The sequence below is a fragment of the Aphelocoma coerulescens genome, chromosome 19, assembly GCF_041296385.1.
Source record: "Aphelocoma coerulescens isolate FSJ_1873_10779 chromosome 19, UR_Acoe_1.0, whole genome shotgun sequence".
Taxonomy (NCBI): Eukaryota; Metazoa; Chordata; class Aves; order Passeriformes; family Corvidae; genus Aphelocoma; species Aphelocoma coerulescens.
Genome location: NC_091032.1, coordinates 1,384,602 through 1,410,993, shown reverse-complemented (window position 1 = coordinate 1,410,993; position 26,392 = coordinate 1,384,602). Strand labels below are relative to the sequence as shown.

General features: G+C 48.0%; 1 protein-coding gene across 2 annotated transcripts in view; it reads left to right on the top strand.

The window, feature by feature from the left end:
- Positions 1–26,392, top strand: part of AUTS2 (activator of transcription and developmental regulator AUTS2) — a 767,594-nt gene that overhangs the window by 698,769 nt on the left and 42,433 nt on the right. For both annotated transcript variants that reach the window (XM_069033649.1, XM_069033648.1), the window contains exon 6: positions 330–378. In XM_069033649.1, coding sequence (XP_068889750.1) covers positions 330–378 — 49 coding nt within the window. The remainder of the gene's footprint in view (positions 1–329; positions 379–26,392) is intronic.

Here is a 26,392-nt window from a genome sequence, read left to right as displayed (position 1 = left end):
AATGTCGGAACGTATTGGATAATGGCAGTACAAAGATCCAGTGTCTGTGCAGCTAATGTTGAAGAAAAACCCCATTTCTTTATGAAATAGAATCTTTCCAAAGAAAAATCTGCACTGCAGGGCGGCGAAGCACAGCCAAACAGCACCACCTCATGGACACGGCCCCCGGAGCCGCCGCTGCCAGCGCTCCTGGTTTTGCCTCCTGATTTGTTTCCCTAAAATATACACACCTCTGCCTGTGCATAAATACACCGCCGTGCCTTTGGAAATCTATCACTGCTAGAAAATGTAACTTCTTTTTTTCTTTTTTTTTTTTATTGGTCTTTCAGGCATCTGATGCCAGCTCTGAGAAACTGTTCAACGCTGTCACAAATAAAGGTAAGGCTGCAATTCACATCCCAAACAGATTTATTTTCTTTTTTTCCCCCCACACGTTTCTTTTCATGGCAATTTCAATGGGAGATGAAATGTAACTTGTCTTGCAGAAATGTCGCAATCAGCTTGTTAGTGCTTTTTATGTTTCTCTGGGTTTCAGACATGTTCTGTATGCTTGGTAATTGCTTTGCTTAATATAAAATATAGGCTTTAAATAATGCATTGCCTGCCAGGTCAGAATTAATTTAAATAACAATATTAGGGAATAGTTTATTTTACAAATGGCTTTAATTTAAGCTCATTTAAATAACTGTAAGAGTTTTCAAAATGTTTTAACTTGATTGTTACTCATCAGCTCCATGATAGACGTGGAATTATGAATAGCCAATTTGCACTGCTGACAGTAATAACCAGCCAACGTTTAGTATTCACAGGATAATAGTCATAAACCATGGCTTACTGTGCTGTGTGCTTTCTGTAGAGTTAATAAATGATAGAGAGGGCCACATTTAAATATTCAGTATCCCATTAATTTCTTCCAAATAGCAATCCAAAGACAGAGTGGCTAATGATATAACAGTACATTAAGGGAAAACTTGCCCTAAATCAGCGCCCGTGAGCTGCAGTGTGGAGCTGGGCCAGGAGTGCCGTTGTTACAAAGGCTTTGGGGATCCTTTGGGTTTAATTCTTATTTTTGGTTTGGTTGGTGTTTTTGCAAGGAGGGTGGAGGGATCAGCTCCAGGCACGAGTTGCACAAACAAGTATAATTCAAAGCCTTGAGAATGCGTCTGGTTTTTACCCCAGTGTCCTGCTTTTCTCTGGCAGCACATAGGCACTGCCTGGAAAAGGGTGAGCTTCTGGCTGTAAACCTGGGGTTTTATCTGGTGGGGGTTGGAACACTCGAGTCAGTTTGCGTTAGGAGAGGCAGATTTGACTCGCTTGAAATTCAGGTGTGTTTTGTTGGCCGGGTGTGGATTTGCTCAGTATTTGCCCTGGGTTTGGTTTGTTACTCCAGTGAGTCATTGCAGTGTTTCTCTGTGCCTTTTAATTCCACGAAGCTGTGGTGGTTAAACTGGGGACAGAATGTGACCCCGTTACCTTTGGGATTCCCATGCTGATCTGCTGCTGCTTCTGAAGGCTTCTGCTGCATATTGAATTATACCTGGATTTAATTGGATTACGGATCCATAGTCCTGTTTTTCATGTATTAGCATCCTTTGGAAGTACAGTCTGGATTATTTCTGTGGTCTAACCAGGTTATCTCACTTGGCAAGCTGATTTATCCTTTGTGATTAATGGCATTTACGGGCTCCCCAGGCCCCTCCGGAGGCTGAGAATAGGTGGCACAGCCATTAGAAGGGAAGAGCTTCGTGTCTGGAGTGACCCCCGGCCCCCAAACTACATGTGACTGCATCTTTATTTTGCTAATTTGCTGTAAAAAGCTGTGGCATTTGAGCAGCCCTTTCTTGGGGCTGGGCCAGGGCAGGAGAAGCCGGGTGGTGAATCCACATTCCTGGCGCAGGCCTGTAACCAGGGTGAGGGGCTCCTCTCCTCCCCGGGAGGTGACTGATGAAGAGTAGGCCCCTCTTCCTCTTCCTTTGGTTTTCTTTTTTGACTCAAACACATTTCCCACATTCTTATTGCTGTTTACTTACGGAGCTTGATTCGTGGCATCCCTTTGGATGTGAATACCCATGCTTGACAGGGAGCCTTTTCTTCCGAGGTACTTTTCTTTGGTGATTTAGTTCCCTTGAAAGGATTAGGGTTTCTTTGTGTAGCCTAAAATCAACATGGGCTTTTCGAAGCTTTGCTTGGGAAACCGTACACAAATAAGCTTTTTAGTTGATGATAGATTATTCCTTTGCCCCTTATTTCCATCAAAATGGCATCTTTCTTTTCTCCTCCTGAGTTTCCCCTTAAAGCCATATGCTAATTCCTGTTGGTAACATGAATGACAAGGGAGGAATCAATGCAAATCCAGGTGCGGCCAAACTAGGCTGGCTGGTATTTTCTTTTTTTTTTTTCCACCCTCTTTTTTTTTCTTTTTTTTCACTGGGAGAAAGAGATTAAGGGGAAGGAGAACAGAAAAAGCATAGGGGACAGTTTTGTCAAAGGGATTAGCATTCAGACTACTAAATATCAGGAAAAGAAGCTCAGAAAAGCTCCCCTGTTTGGAGATAATGTCAGTAATTGCTGGCAGGCAGGTGCTGGGCTCTCTGCCGGTGCTGGGGCGCTGTTCCTGCTCTGAGTGCCAGCCCTGGGGAGCTGCCGAGTGCCCGGGGGCCGTCAGTTTGATATATTCCAAGTTCAAGTTCCCTCTCCACAGCTCAGGCTGTTTCCTTCCAAGCCAGCTCTTCCCCACTGCGTTGTCCACGGCTGCTTTTGCCAAAAGCAATAAAAGTCACTCGTAAGAAAGGTCAGATTTGCATTGGGTAAATCATGATGGAGCCTTCCAAGCTGCCAGGCTGGGAGGGCTGGGCAGGCTGACAGGGACCGGCCCTCTGTGTCCGTGGCCACTCCTCTTGGATGTCCCACAACCACCCGTGGCTCACACACTGCTTGGGTTTTTCTTGCCTTTTTAAAAAATTTTATTTAGTGTTATTTATAACTGAAGTAGCAGAAATTACAGAAGTAATGAATTTATGGAGCAGGTACAAATCCCGAAGCAGTTTAGATCTCATATATACATTTTGTGCCCTTTCTGTCATTTCGTTGTGGACTTCAAGGCTTAAGATGTGCTCAGGCTCAAGGAGTGATGGATTAGTGTGGATGTGTGATGTGGAGCAGTCCCTCCCTCAGAAACACTAAGAATTTAAAAAATCTAGAGCCAAGTGAAATCCCCCCCCCAACCCTCTCTAGGAGAGCTGGTAAAACCCTTGAGGAGAAGTCTCTCAGCTCCCATTTGGGACTTGGCTGCCCTTGGAGCTGAATGGGAAGGTGCACCCCTGAATCCAGAAGGGTCCTGTGAGCTTTTGGGGGCAGCCAGTGGATGTTGGGGTCCCTCAGGGCTGGGACTCATGTCAGAGTCAAGCAATGGAAAGGGCTATGGGGTTCCCCTGTGACCTCCCTACTGCCACCACTCCCAGAGGTCCCCAGCCCTCAGTGTGTCTGCAGCAGGGCTGGGAATTTGGGAGGGATGGAGCTTGGTCCCCAGAGCAGGAGGCTCTGTAGCTGCCACTGAATGAGTGCTCCCTGGTCGTGAATCAGAGCCCTGCACTCCACGGCTCTGGCAGGAACACCTTGTAGTGCTTAAATTATCCCGGGAGGTGGTTCCCATGGGAATCCAGGTGGCTGTGCTGGGAGGTGAGCACCCAAGGGTCTGGGCCCTTGGTAATACTTGACAAAGGAGCTGTCAGTGTCTGAATAAATGAGTTGGAGCAGAGCTGGCAGAGGACAGCATCCCCCGCCTGCAGCTCCTGCTCTCCCTCCCTCGCTCCCTGCAGGATGGCCCTTCCAGTTTGGGATTGCTGCTTGTAGTCTGTGTGTCTTTGAAGGAGCAGAACTACCCCTCACCCTCTTGAGAGTTTCACCTCAGCACCATTAAACCCAGCCAGAGTACAGGCTTTGTTCATGAATTTTTGCAACATGACTTCTCAGCGTAATTAAATTCCATTATCTCTCAATAATTTAAATACACACATCTGAAGCTGCAGAGCAGGCAGCTCCTACTACGACTGTGTGCTTCATTTATGTTAACTCCCTCCTACGTACCCTTGGAAAACAGCTTTTCCTGAAGGGAGAAATGAGTCCCAAAGTGGTGAAGTTTTCATTTGTGCCGTATATTGAAGTTTGCCTTTGATCAGAAGCACAATTGGGCTGTTAGAGCTTTTTATGTTCAAATTGTTTACAGGATGTTCATGTAAACTTTATGAATCCTTCTGCTGCGTGGCACCACCAGCTGTCAGGGAAATATTTATACTCTCAGCTGGAGGTGGATCAAGGCATCTGGGTTAGGAGGCTTCACTGGTGGCTGCAATACCAGTCAGATCAAGCCCTGGCTTTTTAGGTTGCTCTGCAGCAATATCCTGCCCTAGAAAAAACAGGCGTGTTGTTGTTTCTCCCCTTGGCTGTCTGTGGTGAAGCATTTCTTGAGGATCCTCTACAACATCTGTTGCTGTAAACAAGCAGGGAGCTAAAGCTGGCAATTCCTTCCCTGCTGATCCATTCACAGGAGATCCTTGGCTGTGGAGAGGTGCTCTCACTCTTAAGTAAACCATCCCCACGGCATCTCGAGTTGGATGTAAGTGGATCCAGTGCTACGCAGGCAGCACATGTACAGTGTTACCATGGTCGGTGTGCCAGGGGACTGGCTGGGGCTGCCTCCCTCCTGTCCGGGGTCTGGAGGAATCCACAGAACATCCTCACTCACTTGGGGTGTGTTCTCAGCCTCGCTTGCAGTCTGTGGGGTGGCTGCTGTGTGGATGTTGGCCCTCCCTGCTGCCTCTTCTCACTGAAATGCCTCTTCCTCCCTTGCTCTCGGAGCTCTGGAGCAATCCCAGCACTGCAGGGAACCGGCCCCAGGCCAGCAGGCCTCAGGGACTGCTGAATCATCCCAGATGTCTGCTTTTGTGGCAGTTCCCATGGCTCACCCCCACAAGTGACACCCTGGCAGTGGTGTCCCCTCGCCTTTCCAGCGGAGACTTCCCTGCTGGCTTTGAATCACTGGTTTGCTGGTGTTTTGTGGCTTTCAAATGGCCTTTCAGTATTTTCCATGTGGAAGTTCAGTGTCTCATTAGGGAGAGGCTGAGCACTGGAAAAAGCTGTGGGTTTGGAGAGCCCGGGTTTCTGGTACCCCTGAGTTAGATTAGAGGAGCTGCTGGGTCACTTCACCCTGACTTCCGAGTGAAGCAGACAAAAAGGTCGATAAATGTCTTGAGATGGTGCTTTGTTCTGCTGCACAAAAGAGCAGGGCAGCTATTCCTGTGCCAGGGAGGCTTTATCTGAGCAAGGAATTTGTTCATAGCATCCTTTATGGCTACATCTCCTGAGCACCAACCACCCCTCTCCAGTCCTATGCCTTCCATGCCCTCTCCTCTACATCCTGGTGGTTTTTTGGCTGGACTGTGGCTGCCAGCTGAGCTGTGGGGTGCCAGCGCTGTGGGGTCTCAGTGCTGGGAGGTGCCAGAGCTGTGGGGTCCCAGTGCTGCTCTGTAGCTGCAGGAAAAGGTCACTGGATAATGTGATGTGCCCAGAGGAGCAGGTGAAAGTTCAAAGTAGCCTCTTCCAAAACATTTCAGATTCTTAAATCATTACTTACAAAACAGGAGCCTTTCAAGGCTTCACTGGTAACTTTGAAGTCAGTAATTCAAAACAAAAGCAGAAAGCAGCCAGCATGGCTGAAGGCATTGGCTTTTCTTGACCAAAACAGCAGAGGGAGAAGTTGGAAGTGTTGTTCTGGGCATCCCTGCCCCTTTGGGCTGGTATCAAGTACCCTTTGCGGTCAGTTGCTGATCACATGCACCCAAGAGTTCATTTAAGGCTGTGGAATTTTTTAAAGTCAAGCTATTCCAGGCTAAGGAGCAAAATGGCAATATTTACCAGCACAATTGTATCTAATATGGAGAGAATATTTGTTTTGTAGATGAGCCTCTATTTGATTTTCTCTAGAAAGACATCAGTGTTGGGCTGTAAAATTGTGCTAACTGGCTCAAAATAATGAGGAAAAATTTTTGGGATAGGAGTGTTTTGGTGACAAAGATTCTGCCTTGCCATACTTGTGGTTGGGGGAGTCCAGGCTGGAGGCTGCTCTGAGATCTGGTAAACAGAGCATCCTGCAGACCTCCCCTATCTGGCCTGCTGTTAGTCTCTCCCTTGTAATAAAATGTTATTTTCTCTGAAAATGTATGTTTATTTAACTAGGTCTCTTTTTGCTTCACAATCTGGATTCTATTCAGTCAGTTACCACTCCAATTAACTAACAATTATTTAACATTAACAGTAATTACAGACGCCAGTTAAGCGCCTACAGATGTCAACTGTTAGCTTTGTACCTAATCACTCAATGAAATGGAGAAAGTTCAACAAACATCAATTAGCCAAGCAATTAGTATGAGGTAGGAAAGAGCATGTTATCGTGTGTGAGCTGATTCAATTTATTTTATTTTGTCAGTAAAACACACACAGGCAGACAAGCAGCAATAAGTTGCTCAGATTAGATAAAGCTGTATTGTTTTGCTGCTTATACAAGATTTTTTCCCCCCTCCTGTTCTCTCCCTTGCATAGCTTCAATGTGCTTTGCCAGGCGTTTGTTATCTTATCAAATGCATTTCATTTGCACTGGAAAAGCACGGCAATGTCACAGTGGAGGGGCCACGTTTGCATCAGGTGTGCACCAGCAGGGTGTCACCTGAGCAGAGCCACTCCTGCCAGCTGGCTCAGCCTGGGAGTGGGTTTAACCCGGGTTTAACCCAGGAGTTAAGCCAAGGACACCACACAATGGATCTGCGGTTGTAGATAACACTGGACAACGTGAGTTCCTTCACTGGATTTGTCATTTAGTGTTGGTACTGGATGGACTCTGGTTCCACAACCCCTTGCTTGGGTTGTAGGAGGACCAAAGGGGTCTCTGCAAGCCTTTGGGAGCACACAGGGCCCAGCTGTCCCAGCTGGAGGCAGGGAACAGCCAGCACAGGGCGTTCCAGAATGTGCCACTGTCAGCCCCAGCCCTCGTGGGGAGCAGCAGTGCCTCCAGCAGCACCATGGAACGTTCTGGGGCATTGTGTGCCCTGCGTGGCTCGAGAATAAAATAAAAAAAGGAGAAGCAATGGGCCATAAATTAACTTCACCTTTAGAGACAAGTGGTTGATTCTCAGCCACCATCCAAGTTGCACCACCAGCCTCTCTCTTCTAAGATGGTTTGAAGTCAGGAGAGCTGTGCAGAGCATGCTCAGGGTGTGGCTATGGGGTGCTTGGGGCATGGCTGTAGGGTGCACAGCTTGCCCAGGCTTCCCGAACACCCAGCTGTGTCACCAACCCTCCAGGTCACCTCCTGAGCCCTTCTGCTGTAGGATCTCCTGCCTCCTCACTTGGCACAATTACCCAGCCTGAGCAGGGGCTGTTAGACAGATACTGTTAATTTTTTTAAAGAAGCACCCCAAAATATCCCACATCCTACAGTCTTGACACTCTGGATGTCAGTAGGAGTTTTGCAGGGATGTCTATATGAAGTGTGGGGGTTTTTTTTCCTTTTGTTGTTTTTTTAATAAAGTCTTAAAGAGCTCTTAAAACCAAAGCAAAGAGGCTTTTTTTTTTCTTCCAGTTCTCAACTGTCCCCCAAACAAGAATGCCTTTTGCCTTCAAAAAGGTTGGACAGGGTTTGGAGCAGCCAGGTCGGGTGGAAGTGTTGCTGTCCACAGCAGGGATGGAATGAGATGAGCTTTAAGGTCCCGTCCAACCCAAACTGTTCCATGATTAATCACCACCCTGACATATTTTAAATGTTTCTCCACATAAAATGATCCCACAAAGTCAGATGTTATTTTATCATGCAGACTGCCCACAAAAGCCCATGAAGTTCTGTGAATTAGTCGTTGTTTTCCCAAGTGCGGGAATAGGAGCGGGGAGCCACAGGCAGATCTCACTGTTGCTTTCCAAAATCTCAGCTTTTTTTTTTTCTTCCTAGAAAAACACAGAGTCTGAACATTGAAGAAACTCTTCAGTGTATGACCTGAGTGCAATAATATTTGTCTGAGTAGGCAGAAAAACTGAAATTAAGCTTCCCAGTGAGAGCTGCCACGTTCCGTCTGGTGGCAAAGAAGGCTTTGTGAGGGATGAGACTTTAATCTAGTGAATTTTTGGCTTTCTCAGGACTCAGTGCAGATTATCCAAAGGAAAAGGCAGGGCCTGGTTATGAAGGGATGCTGTGAGTCTCAGAGAAGGGGTTGTGAGAGGGCATTTCTGGGCTCAGGGAGCAGAATAAACAGAGCCTGCTTTGTCCTGGTTTAGGCTTCAGCTCAGCGTTGTGCTTCCTTGCTCCACTGACTTCAAACACTTGTTAACACCCAGCATGTACTTGAGTGCTCTGCTGGATGAGAGCCACAGGAATAAATCCTGGGACACCCTGGGCACTCTCAGCCACCCAGGATCACTGAGCTTTCCTTTTTTCCTATCCCTACTGGACCTTGGTGAATGAGGAGGACTCAAGCTCGTTTTGCTGTCCCTGTCCCCAGCAGGTCCCATCCTTTTTCCCCACATGGGTGCTGCCCTGGCTTTGGGCACCAAAGTTGGGCAGTGTGAGCTGAGTGATTTCTCACCAGAAACCCAAACACAGCAAAAAAATTAAAAAGGATGATGTTGCAGCTCAGTTGCTCAAGTGCAAGATGGGGTGGGAGGAGGCAGAGCCTGGGTAAGGGCAGAGGGGCTGCCCCCGCCAAGGTGCTGGAGGACCAGCCCAGAATCAGGACAGGGCTTCAGCTGCCATCACCACTTGTCCTGGTGTTGTACAAGGCATCCAGTTTTTCAGTGTAACGGGAGCTGTTTTCCAAGCTGGATGTGACTGGCTGAGAGAGGCCTCAAGTGTGTCTGAAAGGGCCTTGTGCAGTGTTCAAGTGCTTTAAAAAAGCCAATATCAGTGTGTACTTTAAAAGTGGCAAACAGAGGAGCAGATAAACTGAGTGAAGTGCCCTTCAGAGCAGTTAATGGCCTTGGCTAACATGTGCTGGGAGAGCGAGGTGGGAGCTGGGAGGGGGCTCCTTCTGTGACTGTCACAGAATTGTGGAATCACAGAAGGTTTGGGTTGGAAGGAACCTTAAACCTCATCCAGTGCCACTCCTGCCATGGCAGGGACACCTCCCACTGTCCCAGGCTGCTCCAAGCCCCAATGTCCAGCCTGGCCTTGGGCACTGCCAGGGATGCAGGGGCAGCCACAGTTGCTCTGGGCACCCTGTGCCAGGGCCTCCCCACCCCCAGTCAAGAATTTCCAAGCCAGAAATGTTGTTGCCGAGAAACCTTTTTCTTTTCTTTTGTTTTTGGAGCTGAAGACCTCAGCTTGCTAAAGACTCTTCAGAGTTGGGCCAGGAGAGAGTTTAAAAGTCCAGCAGCACAAGATTCAAACTCTGTCAGAGTTGGAGTCTGTGTTAATGCAGCAGGATTTCCCCTGGCACTTGAAATCCTGGCTCAAGGCACACACACAGCTTGCCCAGACCTCTCCAGAGCCACCTGATTTATTCCAATCTCCTGTTCACAGTCAGAGTAGCTCCCCAAACCTCCTGTTCCCCCCTCACCTGTAGTGATTCAAAAGTCCTGCATGGCATGGGCCAAACCACCTTCTCCCCCAGCCTCTACCTTTCTGTGAGTCACTTTGTACTCTGAGGGTCCTTCACAAACATTGTGGGGTCTGGAGGTTTGGGGGATGGGGAGAATGGGAACCACCTGGGCCAGCCAAGTTTTGGTGAGGGAGATGGGGAAGAACCTGGGGAGAGGGACGAGGTGAAAGTGCTGCTGAGCTCCCACAGCCATTTGCTGTAGTTTCCAACTATTTCAGGTTAGTGGGCACTTCTGGAAGTTGGAGGCAAAGGAATTTGAGTGGTTTGTAATAGAAAACAGCTGCTGCAGAGCAGGCTGGGTTCTAAGGAAAAATGACTCCATGGAAATGGGTCTCCGCAGTAATAAAGCCACAAATAAATACTTTGTTCATTTGCTAGGCTGTTGGTCCCAGGAGCACTGAAACTTCATTTGTTAAGAGAAGCAGTGTTTAGAAATCAAAAGCAGATGAGCAAGGCCCTGGTTTTGCTGCTGCTGGCTGGGTTCTTTGCCGGGGGTTGTATGCCTGGGGCCTGTGCAGCTTTCAGCGGGTGTGGGAGCTGCCTGGGGACCTCAGCACCAGTTTGTTCTGTCCTTTGATAACAACTGTTGGGTTTTTTCTTTTCTCCTTGCCCGTGTTGCTGAGATAAATGATTATTAAGATCTGACTTTGGCAGTTTTTCAGTGCCAGGCAGGACCTGCTACCCCTGGGGAGCGGGGGGAAGCTGTGCCAGGAGCACAGTGCCGGCTGTGGATCTCAGCCTCAGGGGTGGGTCAGCTTTGGAACTTCAAAACCAGCTTTCCTGGCACCCTGGGGCAGCATAAAGAGACTGTTGTCATTAAGGGAATTGCTCTCCCAAGCTGGATGATCCTCAAGTGTTTTGGTTAGGGAAGCAGGGAGACACTTCAGGCTGTGAGGGATGGAAAGTCTGATGCTGAGTTTCTGACGCTTCCTGAGAGAGAACTGCTGGAATCTTTTCTCTTCCATCTTATTGCATCTGAGGCATGTTCTTTAGGTACTGTTCTTCAGGTTCTCCTGATGATCTTCCTGAGATCTGAACAGGTCTCATGTAGTTTTCATATGGAACAAATGAGGTGAACTCCTGGGCTCTCACCTCACCTGTTTGTCAGGAAAGGCAGAGGAATGATCTTGGTCTTCGTTCTGTTCTTCGTTCATTGCCAGAAGTTCAGCCTTGTGTTTCTAACTCCCAGTCAAGTGGGTGTTGATGGGAAGGTGAGGGTTGTTGTTGTATGAATACACAGCCTCCAGAGACTTTGGGATCTGGGAAAGATTTACCATGTGGGTGGAAAGATGGAAAGCAGTCAGGGTTTTGGAAGGAGCAGCGTGGAAGGGTTGTGCCAGGTTCTCTGAACACATTCAGGGACGAGGGCGTGCTCAGGAGCAATCCTGGCAATCCTGGAACACCAGGTTCAGCCTCTTTCACCATGCCAAGAGAAATCCCATGGCTGCATCAGACACATTTAAAGCAGACCACTCCAGCCAAGTCATTTTGAAGACGTGGCTCTCGAGCAGCCAGCTCATTACAACCCAGTTCATACCTGAACAGTCGTGTCTGGCTGCAGACAGGGTGAGCAACTCTCAGAATACACCAGCAATTGCCTGTCAGAGGGATGAGTTCACACTGGCACTGGGGATGTCCCTGGGCCTGTGGTGCTGCTCCCTGTGCAGCAGGAGAGGTGTCCTGTCATCTACAGCCAGCCCTCAGCCACAGACATGAGCAGACAGGTCCCTGTGACCTGCTCGGTCCAGGCTCCAAGAGAAATCATAACCTTTGGGTGCAGAACCTCATCCTTGACCACTTAAAGGGTAAAGCAACAGTGACTGGCTGTATGGATTGAATTAGAAGACTCTTGTTTCTGTGTTGCAAAGGTCATTTTTCTTGTCTAACAGCTTTTTTTCCATGCTGTGGTTAGTGTTCCTTCCTAAAACTTGGCTGTTGTACCTGCTCTTGTATTTTGCCAGTGGTTTCTCTGGATATGTTACACCCAAATTAGTGACCTGTGAATTTGCACTTGGAGGGTGCTTAGCTTACAGAGTGTTTTCCTGTAGGTGTAGCTGCATAAATATTTTACAAAAATAAATGTCTTCTTTAAGTGACCTTCTGGAAGTGTCCAAGGCCAGGCTGGATGGGGCTTGGAGCACTCTGGGACAGTGGAAGGTCTCCCAGGGAAGGGGGGTTGGAATGAGATGAGCTTTGAGGTTGTTTCCAACCCAAACCATTCCATGATTCTGTGATTCTTTAAAAGACCGTGGCCCAATGCTGCCGGGTGCTCAGGTGCTGTATGCACTTCCTGTGATGCAGACAGGATGTGATGTCGAGTTTGAGTAGAGAAAGCCCAGTTTGATCAGTCAGTCAGGTCAGAAGCACTCCCCACAGCGTGACCAGCACAATGGTCTGAGGGTGTCCTCTGCAGAGCCCGGGGCTGTGCAGGGTCAGGTGTGTTTGGGGGCACTGTGGGTGTGACACTGTTCCCTGACCAGTCCCATGGACACCCACAGAGCAGGAGAGAGGACTTGTGCCCTACCCTCGTGCTCCTCAGGTCACTCCATGCCTTTGGCATCCTGTGAGCTGCCTTGTGGGGTGATGGGTCTCGACTGAGCTGTTTTTCCATCTGCTTCTGTGTCTGCTCTCTGTATCTGATGCCGACTCTCACTCTGAAGTTATCACTCTACAGACCACCTTTGGCCCTGTTTGCACAGCCCCTCACTCTGCACACCAGGCCCACAGCCAGGGCTTGTGGGAATCACTGTAATACAATTAAATGGTGATAACAATCATCTGGCAAGCTGCTGCACTTGTCTGGAAAGGGCTGGGCAATGTGTGCATGTGGGACAAGTCTGTGCATCTTTTGAATTAATAAAAAAATTAAGCTTGTTGACAATCCAGCCTGCAGTAAATTAACACCTTGCTTGAATAGTTAGTTGACAACTTGAGGGAGGGGGGTGGTGTTTCAATACTTAAGCTGGTGTTCTCTGTCTTCACATGCCCTGTCCAGCACCTCCTCTTGCTCAAATAACCTAATTGCTCTCCAGCCTTTCAACAGCAAATCAGCTCCGTGCCTTGCTGCCAAGGTGGTTGTTCACCTCAAGGCCTCGTTATGTTTTGCCACTATATCAAGGGCCAAAAATAACTTGACAATACCTGCTCGATACGCAGGTCTGTCAGGGACAAACAAATAATGGGGTGAAGCAAACCCTAAGCACAGTGAGCTGCCACAGCCTGCTGTGTGAACAGCCCCTGGTGGCAACAGCCACCACGCTTCAGAGAGTGCTGGGACACAGGGGACAGCTTGGGGATGGTGTGTGCATGATCTCCTCAGCAGCCTAAGACAAGTCATTGTCATTTTCCTGCAGGTAAAGGGCTGGCAACTTGGAACGAAGGCTTAACAAAGGCATTTGAAGAAATAATAATTAAAAAACAATGGCACTCACACACTGTCACTGAGGGGGTCTGTGGGTGTGCCAGGAAGTGATGTCTTCACCTTTTAGTCTGATATTACAATTAATTTAAAGTTGACTGCTGTGCATACTTAAAAATTAGATTAGCCAGTAAGTTGTCTCTGATGATGGTTTTGATTGCTCTGGCAGTTTACACAAAAGCAGTGAAACCTCTTTTCTTTGTTGTTGTGTCCTGAGAAGGCAGCGATGGCTGCGCCAGAGTCCCCAAAAGTGCAGTGTCCCCAGCAGGATGGTGCCTTTGGGGTGCTCAGTGTCCTGCAGCCCTTTGGGTCAGCTGGGCTGTGCCAGCACCTGGCACAGGGGCACAGTCCCACAATCTCAGGGAGCGTTGGGTGCTGCCATTTGGCAGCACAGCCCTGGCACTGCTCTGCTCTCCTCCTGGAAAATCCCAAATCACCCAGGGCTCCTGCCCTTCCCCACAGCAGCACAGCCCCAGCACTGCTCTGCTTGTCCTTCTGGCACACCCCAAATCCCCCAGGGCTCGGGCAGCATGGGATTCCAGGGTGTCCAGGGAGCTGCAGGAAAACACCCTGGAGCCCTGGAGTGCACAGCTGTCTGTGCACAGTGTCTGATAGGACAAGGGGAATGGCTTTAAGCTGAAGGAGGACAGGGTTAGGTGGGATATTGGGAAGGAATTGTTCCCTGGGAGGGTGGGCAGGCCCTGGCACAGGGTGCCCAGAGCAGCTGTGGCTGCCCCTGGATCCCTGGCAGTGCCCAAGGCCAGGCTGGACATTGGGGCTTGGAGCAGCCTGGGACAGTGGGAGGTGTCCCTGCCCATGGCAGGGGTGGCACTGGATGAGGTTTAAGGTTCCTTCCAACCCAGCCCACTCTGGGATTCTATGAGCAGCTGATACTACTAATCCTATGTGATTTAATGAATTTGATAAAATAGAGTGGATGCATTCACAAGTGTGTGAGAGACTCTGTAACCTGACATATCCTGGAATTACTCCTTTTTTAACAGTTACTTTTTTTGTGCCTGTGGGTGAGTTAGCAGGTCGGGATTTTCAGCCAGGTCAGTCCCAGTGTGTGCCCAGGTGGTACCAGCAGCCAGCGAGGGGAACGAGGATGTTGCTGTTGCTGTTTCTGCCTGTGTTTGTTTGCTGTGCTCAAGCAGGCAGTGTTGGTAAGCAGAGCGTGGGGAAGGAGGGAGAAGCAGAACTGTGATGTTACTGGAAATGATTGAGAAAGATGCTACGGGGAGGACGTTACTTGTTCTGGCAAAGAATCTGTAGCATTTTTCTGCAATGTTTTATGATTCTTCTGCTGCTAGCAGTCAGAATGAGGAGTGGCCAAGAAAAACAGGGCAGCTGTGGAAACTTCAAAGCTCAGGGATCAGCCTGGTTTGTGGGTAAAAAGTCTACTTTCAGAACTGATGTGTTCATGTTGCTTATTTTAGTAAACATATTACGGATAAAGTAATTTCCAAATGCAAACAGCAGGCAGGGAGTAGGATTCTGTCTTGGAGCTGATTCTTCAGGAAATGATGAACAGACTTTAGCAGTCTCCGTTTGAATATTTAGGTTTTATTTGCTTTCCTCTGGCTAACCATGGAACTTAAGCACTGCTTAAAACCCAGAGTTTATCACTGGGCTTTCATTTTCACTCTGCAACTTAAACTTTGCCCTTTGTAGATGGAGTGAATCCATTCTGTTGGGCTCTGGTTTGGATAAGGAAAAAGCATGCAGAGAACTTGCTCTGACAGGCAGAAGGTAAATGATTTCCCTACGTCTCAGGCAGGTTAGACTTTTTTTCTTCTAAAAAAAGAAAGAAATTGCTTATACTCTATTTACCTTTTCCCCTGAGGAGTAAACGGGAGGTGGAGGCAGCCCATACTTCTTGACGTGCTGTGTTTCAGTTTTCTCTTCTTGCAACAACAACACATCAGCCAGCAGCGAATTTCCTGAGGGTGGTTTGGTGATGGACGTGCTGAGCCTTGCCTTGTCAACAGGCACATTCCTGGGATTTCATGCACCAGCAGCCGTGGTGTGAAATGGGAGCCTCACGGAGCAATAATTCACCTTGTATTGCGCAGATTAGGAACAAACAGTGGCAGGATCGGAGATGCTGGGGTTTAACTACAGGACTGGAAAGGTTGGAATGAGTCCAGAGGAGGCCATGAAGATGCTCCAAGGGCTGGAGCTGCTCTGCTGTGAGGAAAGGCTGAGAGATTTGGGGTTGTTGGTGATGAGAAGGCTCTGGAATGACCTGATTGTGGCCTTGCAGTGCCTAAAGGGGCTCCAGGAGAGCTGGGCAGGGACTTGGGACAAGGGGTGGAGGGACAGGACACAGGGAATGGACTCCCACTGCCAGAGGGCAGGGCTGGATGGGATTTTGGGCAGGAATTGTTCCCTGGGAGGGTGGGCAGGCCCTGGCACAGGGTGCCCAGAGCAGCTGGGGCTGCCCCTGGATCCCTGGCAGTGCCCAAGGCCAGGCTGGACATTGGGGCTTGGAGCAGCCTGGGACAGTGGAAGGTGTCCCTGCCATGGCAGGGGTGCCACTGGATGGGCTTTGAGGTCCCTCCCAACCCAGCCCACTCCATGACTCCACAGTAAACTTTCAAATCCCATTTTCTCAAGTATAAAAATAATTGCCGATTCAGGCATCCCTTGGAGAGCTGCAATTAGTTGTGAGAACAAAAGGCTTTGCAGCTACACGCCATTACAATCATGTTCTTTAAAAGGTAAACCAGAATTACACAGCCTCCTTTTCTCCCTGAGCATCTGCAGGAAGGCAGTCTCAGGTACATATATCTGTGTATGTTTTTAATAATGCTCCCTCATTTGACATGGTGTCTTGCCAAAAATGAAATCATTAATGAACTCCACAGGGGATTTATGCAGATCCAAAGCTGCTCATTACATCTATTTTTAAGTCTGTTGCTGCACTGAGGGCAAGGGGAATTTGTTGGAACCTGTAGCGTTAAAACTTGTAATTTTGTTTGCTAGCACTTGCAGAAGATTACAGAGGTGATCCCAGGCCCTTTGAAGCCACGGGGAGCAGGGGGATCATTAGCACAGGGATTATCCCGTTTTTCTAACGCAGTGCTCCCAGGGAAAAGCTCCCTGTGCCCATCTCCTCCCACCTGGGGAATGCCACAGGGCAGGGATGGTGTGTGGGGAGTTCTTTGCAAACTGTGGCTTTTCCAGAGGATGGCAGTGTGGCCTCTGGTGTGTCTGTGAAGTCTCAATGTCCATAAAGGCTGAGTACCCATAAAGTCTCAAAGTCCATGGATTCCACAGAGTCTGTCACTGTGTCATTTTAAAAGAAATAAATCTAAAATCTTATTCTTGGAGCCAGGGTTCTGGATGAGTCCTGCTGTGCATTTTGAGAAATGTCCACCTCAGACTGAGTATTCCCCAGAAAAGGTGTTCTCAGAGGCCTCTGCTGTTAGGATTTTGTCTGGGAGCCTCTCTGCTCTGGGATTGTGGATACACAAACTTCTGCAAGCAGCTGGAACAGAGGTGCATCAGGGCCAAATGCAAGGGCAGGTTTGTGTAGGAAAGAGCCTCCTGTGACAGCAGGGAACAGACATGGAAAAATAACATTACAGGTGTCTGCAGCAGCCAAGGGGAGTGTGAGGTTGCTGCTGATGTTGGGTTCTCTGCAGGTATTCAATGGGGTTTGCTGTGACATGCTCCCGACTGGAGAGTGGTTCTGGAGCTGACAGACTGTGCTCAAGGCAAATTCTTTTCATTAAAGAAGGATTTCATTAATTAGAGACGACTGTCAGCTGACAGGTTAATTGATAAGGGAAGTGGGCCCCAGAACCTGGAGGTAAGATTATACTGTGACTTTAAATCTTTACAGTCCCTGATAAAAATTAGGCTTCCACTGGAATGTCAGAGAAATCTCACTGGCTCTTTTACAGGGCACAGTGCCTGAAAAAGATTTGCAAGAAGAGTTGCAGTTTCCTAAAATTCAGTTTTCAAGTAAAGATCTGATCTGGCAAATTTATTCTAGGCTAAGGCTCATTGAACTGTTTCAGTGGCAGCTTTGCACATTGCTGTGCTCACGTGGAATTGGTTGGGGCTGATGGGGAGTTCACGTGGAACTTCCTTAATTGGCTAAAATAAAACTACTGCATCTTCTTTTTAACTGCTGAAGTAAGTAATCACTTGCTCCAATAAATAAGAGTTCTGGAACCACTCTTTTCTAATAACTTTATTTTTAAAATGGAAATGAGCTTGGGAGTGGGTTTAGTCATTGATAGGAAGGTAACTGAGAGTAGAGTGAGATTGAAAATTGGGAAGGAATTGTTCCCTGGGAGGGTGGGCAGGCCCTGGCACAGGGTGCCCAGAGCAGCTGGGGCTGCCCCTGGATCCCTGGCAGTGCCCAAGGCCAGGCTGGACATTGGGGCTTGGAGCAGCCTGGGACAGTGGGAGGTGTCCCTGCCCATGGCAGGGGTGGCACTGGATGAGGTTTTGAGGTCCCTTTCCAACCCAAACCAGTCTGGGATGCTGTGAAATGGTGACACAGGGCTGAGTCTGCCCTGGGGCCTGCTGACAGATCTGGGCTCAGTGAAATTCCTTTCCAAATATATCTGGTGAGTAAAATGGGAAAAAGGAAGACTTCTGGTGGTTGTTCTTTGAGCCATGTGGAAACCATATTTTATCGGGTAGAAAGATAATAGTGAAAAGACAAGGAATTATAGCAGGGCCAGGAAAAATCCAGCTGGGAAACTGTCTTGACCTCCACCAGAGTCCACTAAAGCTGTACAAGGAGGCTGTGGTGGGTGAAAGCACTCATCCATATCTAATCTTTTCTGTTTTGTCCGGGTTATTCCTTAGATCTGGAATAATTCCTTAGATCTTTAATTTGTGGTGTCCAGAGAACACGTAGGCACAGGTGAGGCTGGATGATGGTGTGAACATCAGGGGTGTGTTTGGCAAGAGAGGTCAGAGCAGGGTCAGCTCGTGGGCAGGAGTGAGGGGAAGGTCTGGGCAGGAAAGTCCCTGTCACCTGTGCTGCTGCAAAAACCTGGGTGTAATTTAAATGTCGTTTTTGGCTGTGTTTCTGAGGAAAATCACTGGGATAAGAAAGGTGTTTCCTGGTAAGCTGAGAGCAGCACATCACTCATCGGATTCAAAGGAAGAAATTTCAGCTGTTACAAATGAGGTGATTTACACTGAGTAATAATAACTGTACCTGCTCTATGGGGGTGAGTGCTAAGGATCTGCCATAATGGTTGTTTTCGTTGGCACACAAATACCTGGCTGCAAGAGCTGAGATGTTCCTGTTACAGCCCTTTCCTCTTGGGTAGAATTAGATGCATGGATTGCATATATCAGTATAATCAACCCTGCTAAGATGTCAAAACATCGAGTGTCAATCCTATCATAAAATCTAAACCCATCTTGTTTTCCTTTCCCTTTTTTCCCCCCTTGTGCTCCATCTAAAATAAATAACTGAGAAATAACTGAATGAATAGAACCTGTTTCTCCAAAGAAAGGAAAATAATTGCCTCCAGACTTCTAACTTACTTGCCAAATTGCATCCTGATGTGAATTGCAATGGACAAATTATAATCTTTGGAGACAAGGAAGGAGATGATGGACTCTGGAAGTGACCTTTCCCTGGTAGGCACAGTCTAAATGAAACTAAGCTTGGCAAGTGATTTGCACTCAGATGAGGGAAGAGCTGGTGCCCAGGTCACCCTCCAGAGGCATTAACTGGAGAGTGTGAGGAGAGGAGCTCCCAGGGCTGGGCTGGGGCAGAAGCAGCTCCAGGGCTGTCAGGGTTGCACACTCCACTGTGTGAGCTTGGTGTTCCACCACTGCAGGAAAAAACCCAAACCCAGCAACCAGAACAAAACAAGGACAATGAAAAGCGCAGGGGAGCAGGGAAACCCAGCCAGGGAGTCTCCTGTTTGTGGGATTTGCCTTGCAAAGGCCTTGTACGAGTGATGGAGCAGGCAGGGACCATCAGTGAGGTTTGGGCATTTGTCCCCAAGACATTTGGTATTTGGTGGAGGAGTAGATGAAGTTCAGTATGTGGCAGAGGGGTGGAACAAGATGATCTTCAGGGGCCCTTCCAGCCCAAACCATTCTAGGATTCCATGAGTCCCTGGTTCTGTGTCCCCTGGGTTCAGCCCTGCTCACACTGCTGACCCTGGTCACTGCTGGAGGCTCTGTGGTTCTTCATGAGTGCAGTGATGCCTTTTGTTGTCCCAGCCAGTCCAGGGCAGTGTCTGGGTTTAAACCCAGCACCCTGTGTGAATGTCGAGCAGTTCAGGACCTGCTCGTGCCCTGTCACACAGGTACTGGATGGCTGCCTGTGTTCAGGAACGGCCATGAGAATGCAGAGGGTTCTTGGGCAAAGATAGAGGGATTTCCATCATGGGCTTAAAATGGGCTGCAGCTTTTATCCCATTTTCAGTGTTGGAGTGGCTTCTGTGAGCCTGCTGAGGGTTTAACTTGCAGGAGGTCCTTGCAAAGGGGTGAGGACAGTAATGCTGAATGGTTCTGGGTGTAAAGGTGTATTCTGAACTCCATAAAATTCCAGGGAAGAAACAAAATTTCATTTTCAGATGGGAGAGTGTTTCGTAAGAATTGTTTCCACACACCCCACGCAAATCCCCACTTTGCACACAGGGAACCTGAACTTGTCTAAAATTTTGCTGTAAAATCTAAGAACAAATTCAGTTAGAAACTCCAGTACACACTGTAGCATCAGCTGTGTAAAAAAACCCGACAACTGGAAATGTAATTCCCCTCTAGAAGGATTCTGCTGTGAATTCAACATGAGCAGTGGTCACAGGAACTTCAATGAACTTAGTGACTTCAGTGAACACAGGAACTTCAGCACCTGCAGTGCCTGCTGTGGTTGAGTCCTTCAAGACATATAAAAACTAAAATGAAAGATTGTCTTCCTTTATTTGAACCATCCAGATTGTTGCTTCACCTGTTTAGATGCATCTGGATGTCCACATGGTTTTCTGGCCCTTTCAATGCTGTGATCAGGTCTGATTTTTTTTTTTTTTTTTCAGTGACTTCCTAACCTCTTGTAGAGAAGTCAAACTATCCTCCAGCCTTTGGTGAAACTCAAAAACCCTCTGGTATTTTACCACTCACTTAACGCTGTCACTGCCTGTGCACGTTGGGGTCCATTTAGGTGCATCCTCAAAATGCACAGCCCAAATATTCATCTTTAGCTGGGTTTGGATGGGGTCAGTGGGTTGACAGTTCCCTCACTGGTTGAAGCTGGAAGTCAGAAGCCAAGTGGAGAGTTTTGTACCCAGCTCGAGTCACCTGGAAGCTGATCTTGACCTCTTTCATGTGGTTGAGTGTGTGAATGGTGCTGCCTTGGCAGCTCGTGCTGCATGCAGGGATTAAGACTGGAAAACTAAAGGAGGGGGTAAATCCTTCCAGCCTTGGCTGTGGGGAGCAGGAGCCACTACAAAAAGGAGGTCGTGTCCCACTGTAGAATGGTTGGATAAAAGCAGCACCCCCATGTTTGTGGTGGTTTCTAGGACAGCTGTGATTGGTTTTTTAACCTCAGGAATGTTAAATGTGATTTGGTAACTTGCTCTGGAAGGTGATAGCAGGACTGTAAGTGTTTTCTGAGGGAGGCATGAGCTGTAGGGGTTCATTAATAGGATGTAAAACAATTATTTGTTTGTGTGCTTCTCCCCTCAGGAATTTTTTCGTTTTTGTTTTCTAAATAACACAAGACATCCTTGGCAGCAGAATCCCCACAGTTGTTAATGTCAGATTGTTATCAGATCTGGCAGTGATTGTTTTCTAATAATAAGTATGTTTTTCCCTTGCTGCCCATGTAAGAGTGACAGTTTGCTGCAACTCAAGGCAAGATGAAAAAGAAATTCAGCATTTGCCACTTACATCCCTGAAAACAAATGATCTACTTAGTGCAGATCCTTTTTTATTATTTATCTGCCTTTTAGTTTTCTAAGAAATGGATTTCCAAGAAGCAGATGAGAGGCAGGGTTGGAATTCCTCTGCTTTTTAGCTCCTGTTTAGCTCCTGTTCGTGTTTGGTCTTGACTGATAACTCCCCTCCACTCCCAAGAGAAGAGCTGCTGAACTCATTTCAGTTCTGGTTTATTGGTAAGGTTTGTGGAGATGTTTTAATTTAATGAGCTTCACAACAGCCTAGGCCAGTGATCAGTGTCTGCTGTGGGATAGGAGGCCTGCTGTGGAAATCTGGTAAGCCAGCTGTGGCTGTGGTTTGTGTTCTGGCTGGGACTCATCCCTGGGGCTGCCCAGCAGCTGCCCATGGCCTTGGTGGAGGGAGCAGACCCAGAGGAGCTAAATCCTCCTCCAGGAAGGTGCTGCAGAGGCTCAGAACAGGCCCACGTTCCTGATCTTTCTCATTTCCCTCTGCTGCTGCAGTGGTGTGTCCTCTGCTTGGTCTCTTGGGCTGAGCTGTCCGAGGAGCTGGAGAAAGGATTCTCCTGGAGTCTGCAGCAGCAGCTGTGGGGATCCCAAAGCAGCCCTTTCCCCGCTGCAGCCCGTTCCCAAAGCAGAGTTCTCCCATGGCTGTGCAGTGCCGTGTCCCCCAGGAGCTCTGGCTGTCCCCCAGCTGCCACTTCACCCCAGAGTGGCCACAGCCTGGCCCCAGGGCAGGATTTACAGCCTGGGCAGTGTGCAGCCAGAGGAGAGAGGGCAGCGCTCAGAGCGCCTCTGCTCTGCTATGGCAACAACAGAAGTAGGGACTGATGCCCAAACACAAGGCCAGCTCTTTCGGGGGGATTAAGTAGCTGAAGGCACTTTTTTAGCCTGAAAATGATACTGTGTTAAATATAACCCTTCTGGACTGTTTCTTCCTGGGGATTATTTTGGAAAAGCATCGTGGCCCTGGATCAGTGAGCACCCCTTGATGCTGGAGGTATTAGCCACCAACGAGAACATTAAGTAAGCAGAAGCTGCTGTGAGTTATTTTTTGCCTTATCAGTCTTCATTTTAAGATTACTGGCAAGATCCTTTCATCTTCTCTACATGACATTCTTAGCTGGAAGATTAACTGATGTTCAATTTCTAGAGTGATTTTAGTCTTATTAGCAAGAACATTTGGCAGTGTGTACTTCGTTTTAATTTAGCTGGCTGTATTGGAATTTAAAGTCTAGAAGACAGTGTGTTCTTCTGTTTTTTAAAAAAGTAGAATCCATTTAGTAAGGGTAATTTTATTTTTTTTGTGTGGGACAGGAGTTGTTTAGCAAAGACGAGCCCAGTCCCTGTACGTGGGAGCCCAGCCCCAACTCCCAGACTTAATGATGGCTGGCTGCAAACTGGTGTGGGAAAAGGCTGGCATCAAGAACCCCTTGAAAATTAAATTTCAAGAAAAAAGCACAGGTGGAGAAAGTATATTTTTCTTACTCTTTCCTTGCTGTGTTTCTTGTGTATCAGATATTGGAACCAATAATCATTGCACTTATTTGGGTGAAATACTCCTCTCTGAATAGCTTTTGTTCGGTGAGCTGTTGTCATTCTTGGTATCCAAAACTGGAGTTCTGGAAGGGATACCCAGGATTATTTTGGGGATAGGAAGACTAAAACTTTCTTCACACTTTCCCCCAAGTCTGTGACTGTGAGAGCTGAGGTCTCACCCTTGTGTTGCTGCTACAGTGGTGCTTTTCCTTTCGAGTCAGTATTTAACCACACTTACTCACACGAGGGCTTGGGGGATCCTTTGGAGCTGTACATTGGGTGGGTACTCGAGCACTTGAAATGGTGAAAGATCAGGATGGGAAGTGGACCCCGTCCTCACACTGTGGGGGATGTTTTGAAAGTCATTTTTCATTTTTTAATGATTGGACTCAATGATCATCGAGGTCTTTTCCAACCTTAGTGATTCTGTGATTCTGTGGCTCAAAGCTGGCGTGCCAGGGGCTTGGATAAACATGAGCTGAGCATTTATTATCCTGCAGTATTTGCTGGTATTTTTAAAAGCTGGTGTCTCCCAGCTGTAGCAGCTGGTTCAAATCCAGGTGTGGGTAGGTGCTGGCTTCACTCTCCTGCAGTTTCAAACAGGTGAATGGAAAAACCCTGCAGAGATTCAGTGGCACTGACACACATTTACATATCTATTCACCATGGCACAGGTACTTCATTTCTTCCTTTTGTGAGTTGATGGTTACTTAAGCAGCTTAGAGTTCGTTCACAATATTATTGCATATGATTTTGAAGAGTGTGTTTTTGCTGTGAAAACCTGTAAAATGCAGAGATAATGTTGCCTGCCAAGTGTGTGGCCCTGGAAGGAGCTGGTGCTTTGGCTGCCTCACAGTTCCATCTCTTGCATCGTTAGCAGAGCTCAACAACAGCTCTTGTCTGCTGTTAGAGAGGCCCTTACCACTACTAAGAGAAGCTGAATTACCATGGAGTGGTAATAAGATGCAGCAAACTGCCTTTCATGATTTTATCAGAAGTCTCATCATCTTTTTGTTGTTGTTACCTTAGATCCTGGAGTAATACCATTATGTGAAAGGCATTCCCTTTCATGAGGCTAAAAACTGCACTGCAAATAAAGAAAGCCCTGAATATACATCCTCTGGTTTTTAAAGCAGGTTCCTAAGAGGGGGCATTGACTTGTGGTGGGTTTTATACTTGAGACTGGAAACACTACAAAGTTGTGTCAAGCTGTAAGAGTGGTGAAGGATCTCCTAATTGTGACCTTCTAGTGCCTGAAGGGAGCCTACAGCAAAGATGGAGAGAGATTATTTACAAGGGCCTGGAGTGACAGGACAAGGGGGAATGGCTTCAAACGGACAGAGAGTGGATTTGGGTTGGATATTAGGAATAAATTCTTCCCTGTGAGGGTGGGGAGGCCTTGGCATAGGGTACCCAGCAAAGGTGTGTCTGCCCCACACCTGGAAGTGCCCAAGGCCAGGTTGGACAGGGCTTTGAGCAGCCTGGGGTAGTGGAAGGTGTCCCTGCCCATGGCAAGAGAAGATGAGATGGTCTTTGAGGTCCCTTCCAATCCAAACCATCTGTGATCCTGTGGTCTCACCTAGGCAGAGATTTATGTCTTGTGCATATTTGCCATTGGTTAAGTGGAGTCCTTGTGCCATCCTCTGTGTCCTGTCCGTGTCTCATGCCTGGGGCTGGCCTGTGTTGCTGCTGTGGCCACAACTGGTTTGTTCCTTCTCCCAAGCCTGTTCCTTCTCCCATTGCTCCCTGGGATTCCCCACCAGTGTCACCCAGGGGGTGACAGCTGGCAGACACTCCATGTCTCTGGCCTGAAAACATTTCCAGGCATCTCTGTGTGCTGCACATGCTCTGACAGGCCTTGGGAGTGTTTCCTTGGGCTGTGCATCAGTGCTTGGTCCTGCAGAGCGAGGCAGGTGGATCTCTCCCAGATCCTGGGCAGGGCAGCAAGATTGCAGTGCTCCCTCCCAGGGCTCAGCAGCCCTCTGTCACTGCTCCCAGCCTGGAGAGAGACGCCCCAAAGTGCAGTGAGGGGGCAGGGATTGCTCCTTCCTCCTCGTTGTCCTCCACGGGTGAATCTGGATTATCCATTGCAGCAGCTGGTTTGGGAAGAAAGAATGTTGGTATAGTAATCAAATCCTGTCAGGGATTGCACCACATTGGTAGTAAATCCACAGAATAAACGTAGTGGGAGATTTTAATAGGACTGTTGTGCAGAACCCCTTGCATTCCCCCCCCCCCCCTACACACCCGTAGTGATGCTGCCAGAAACAGTTGCAGCTGCTCCCACTGATGTTCAGTGTGAGCTGTATCTCCTGGTAAATCTGGAGTAACCACACAAATCATTCCCTTGAAGGTTTCAGTTGCTTTGGCAGCTGAGTTGGTGGTGTTGAGATAAAAGGGCTGCCTGGAGCACCCCGTGTTATCGGAGCATCCCTGTGAAATGCTTCCACTTGTTTCAGGGAATCTTAGCAGCTCTTTGCCTTTGAACAAGAGCAATTTTTTTTTCCTTTGTGGTTTCTTTAGATAATTTCAAGCTGCAGCGTAGCTGCTCCCATCCAGTGTCTTCTGGGCAAAGGTGGCTGTAAAATTGTGGTGGAGCACATTGGCTTGAAACTGTTGGAAAGATTTGGCTGTATGGATCTGATCTGGGATGCAGCACGATCCCAGAGAATGCTGCTGTTCTTCATCAAGAGGCTGTGGGCAGGGAGATGACAAACTCAATTACAAAAGCACAGTTATTTGGGTTGTCCAAGATGAGAAAAAACAGCCCTCAGCATCAGAGTGAGATCTCCAGGCCACTGACAGCCCCAGCAGCAGCAGAGGAGGTTCTGTGCTAGCACCAGCAGGATGGAGCTACTGGAAGAGTGAATTATCCATGAGCAGCCCCAGCCTGTAAATGCACTGGGATGATTCAGGGGAGTGACCTGTGGACAGCTCAATAGATATTTTAGTTCAGTGCACTGAGACTGTTCAAATAGATGTAAATAATTAAAGGCTCAATAAAATCTTAGAGCCTGGGATAGAAACCAGAGCTGTTGTTCAGAGCAGCTGCTCAGGGCGAGCTCTGAGGAACAGGCTGTGCTCCTTGGGCTCCATCCCCCAAAATCAGCTGAAGTCAGGGTTTGTAGATGGCCAGGGGGATGCTCACACATGGGAAAGGGCACGGTGTGAGAACAGGCTGGAGGGTTGGAGGAAATAGTGAGGACATCAGAGTTAACCAAGATTAGTGCTGGAAATAACTGCTGAAGCAATCATAGAGTGGGTGCCCAGAGCAGCTGTGGCTGCCCCTGCATCCCTGGCAGTGCCCAAGGCCAGGCTGGACATTGGGGCTTGGAGCAGCCTGGGACAGTGGGAGGTGTCCCTGCCCGTGGCAGGGGTGGCACTGGGTGAGCTTTAAGGTCCCTTCCAACCCAGCCCACTCTGGGATTCTGTGACTTTTCTCCCCACCAACAGCTCTGTGGCCCAGTGTTGATTTTGCTGTGCTGTCTCTGTGGAACACCATAATAACCCTATTTCCAAGCACTTTATTTTTTTCCTGAGGTTTTTTTTTTTGTGCAACAAAGATAGAGTTTTGCTCAGTACTTTGCAGAACCATTTAATGTTGTTTGGCTTTAATCTGTTGTGTGATTAAAATAGATTAATGTTGTAGTAACATAAAAACCCTCAGGGGGTTTTGTTCTCTTTGTAAATATTCTCTAGGATCTCTTCTGTCTTCTAAACTGTGTGTAGGGAGAGTGTTTAATGGGACCTGGGGAGAAAAGAGACGCATCTTAAACTTAATATAAGAATTTAATTTTTAATAAGTTTCATTTGGGTTTAGAGTATTCATACTGGGTTGGAAATTAAAGTGTCTAAATGCTTTGTGTGTAAGCTGTTGGAAAATCTTTAAAGAGACATTCAGGGGAAAGTCT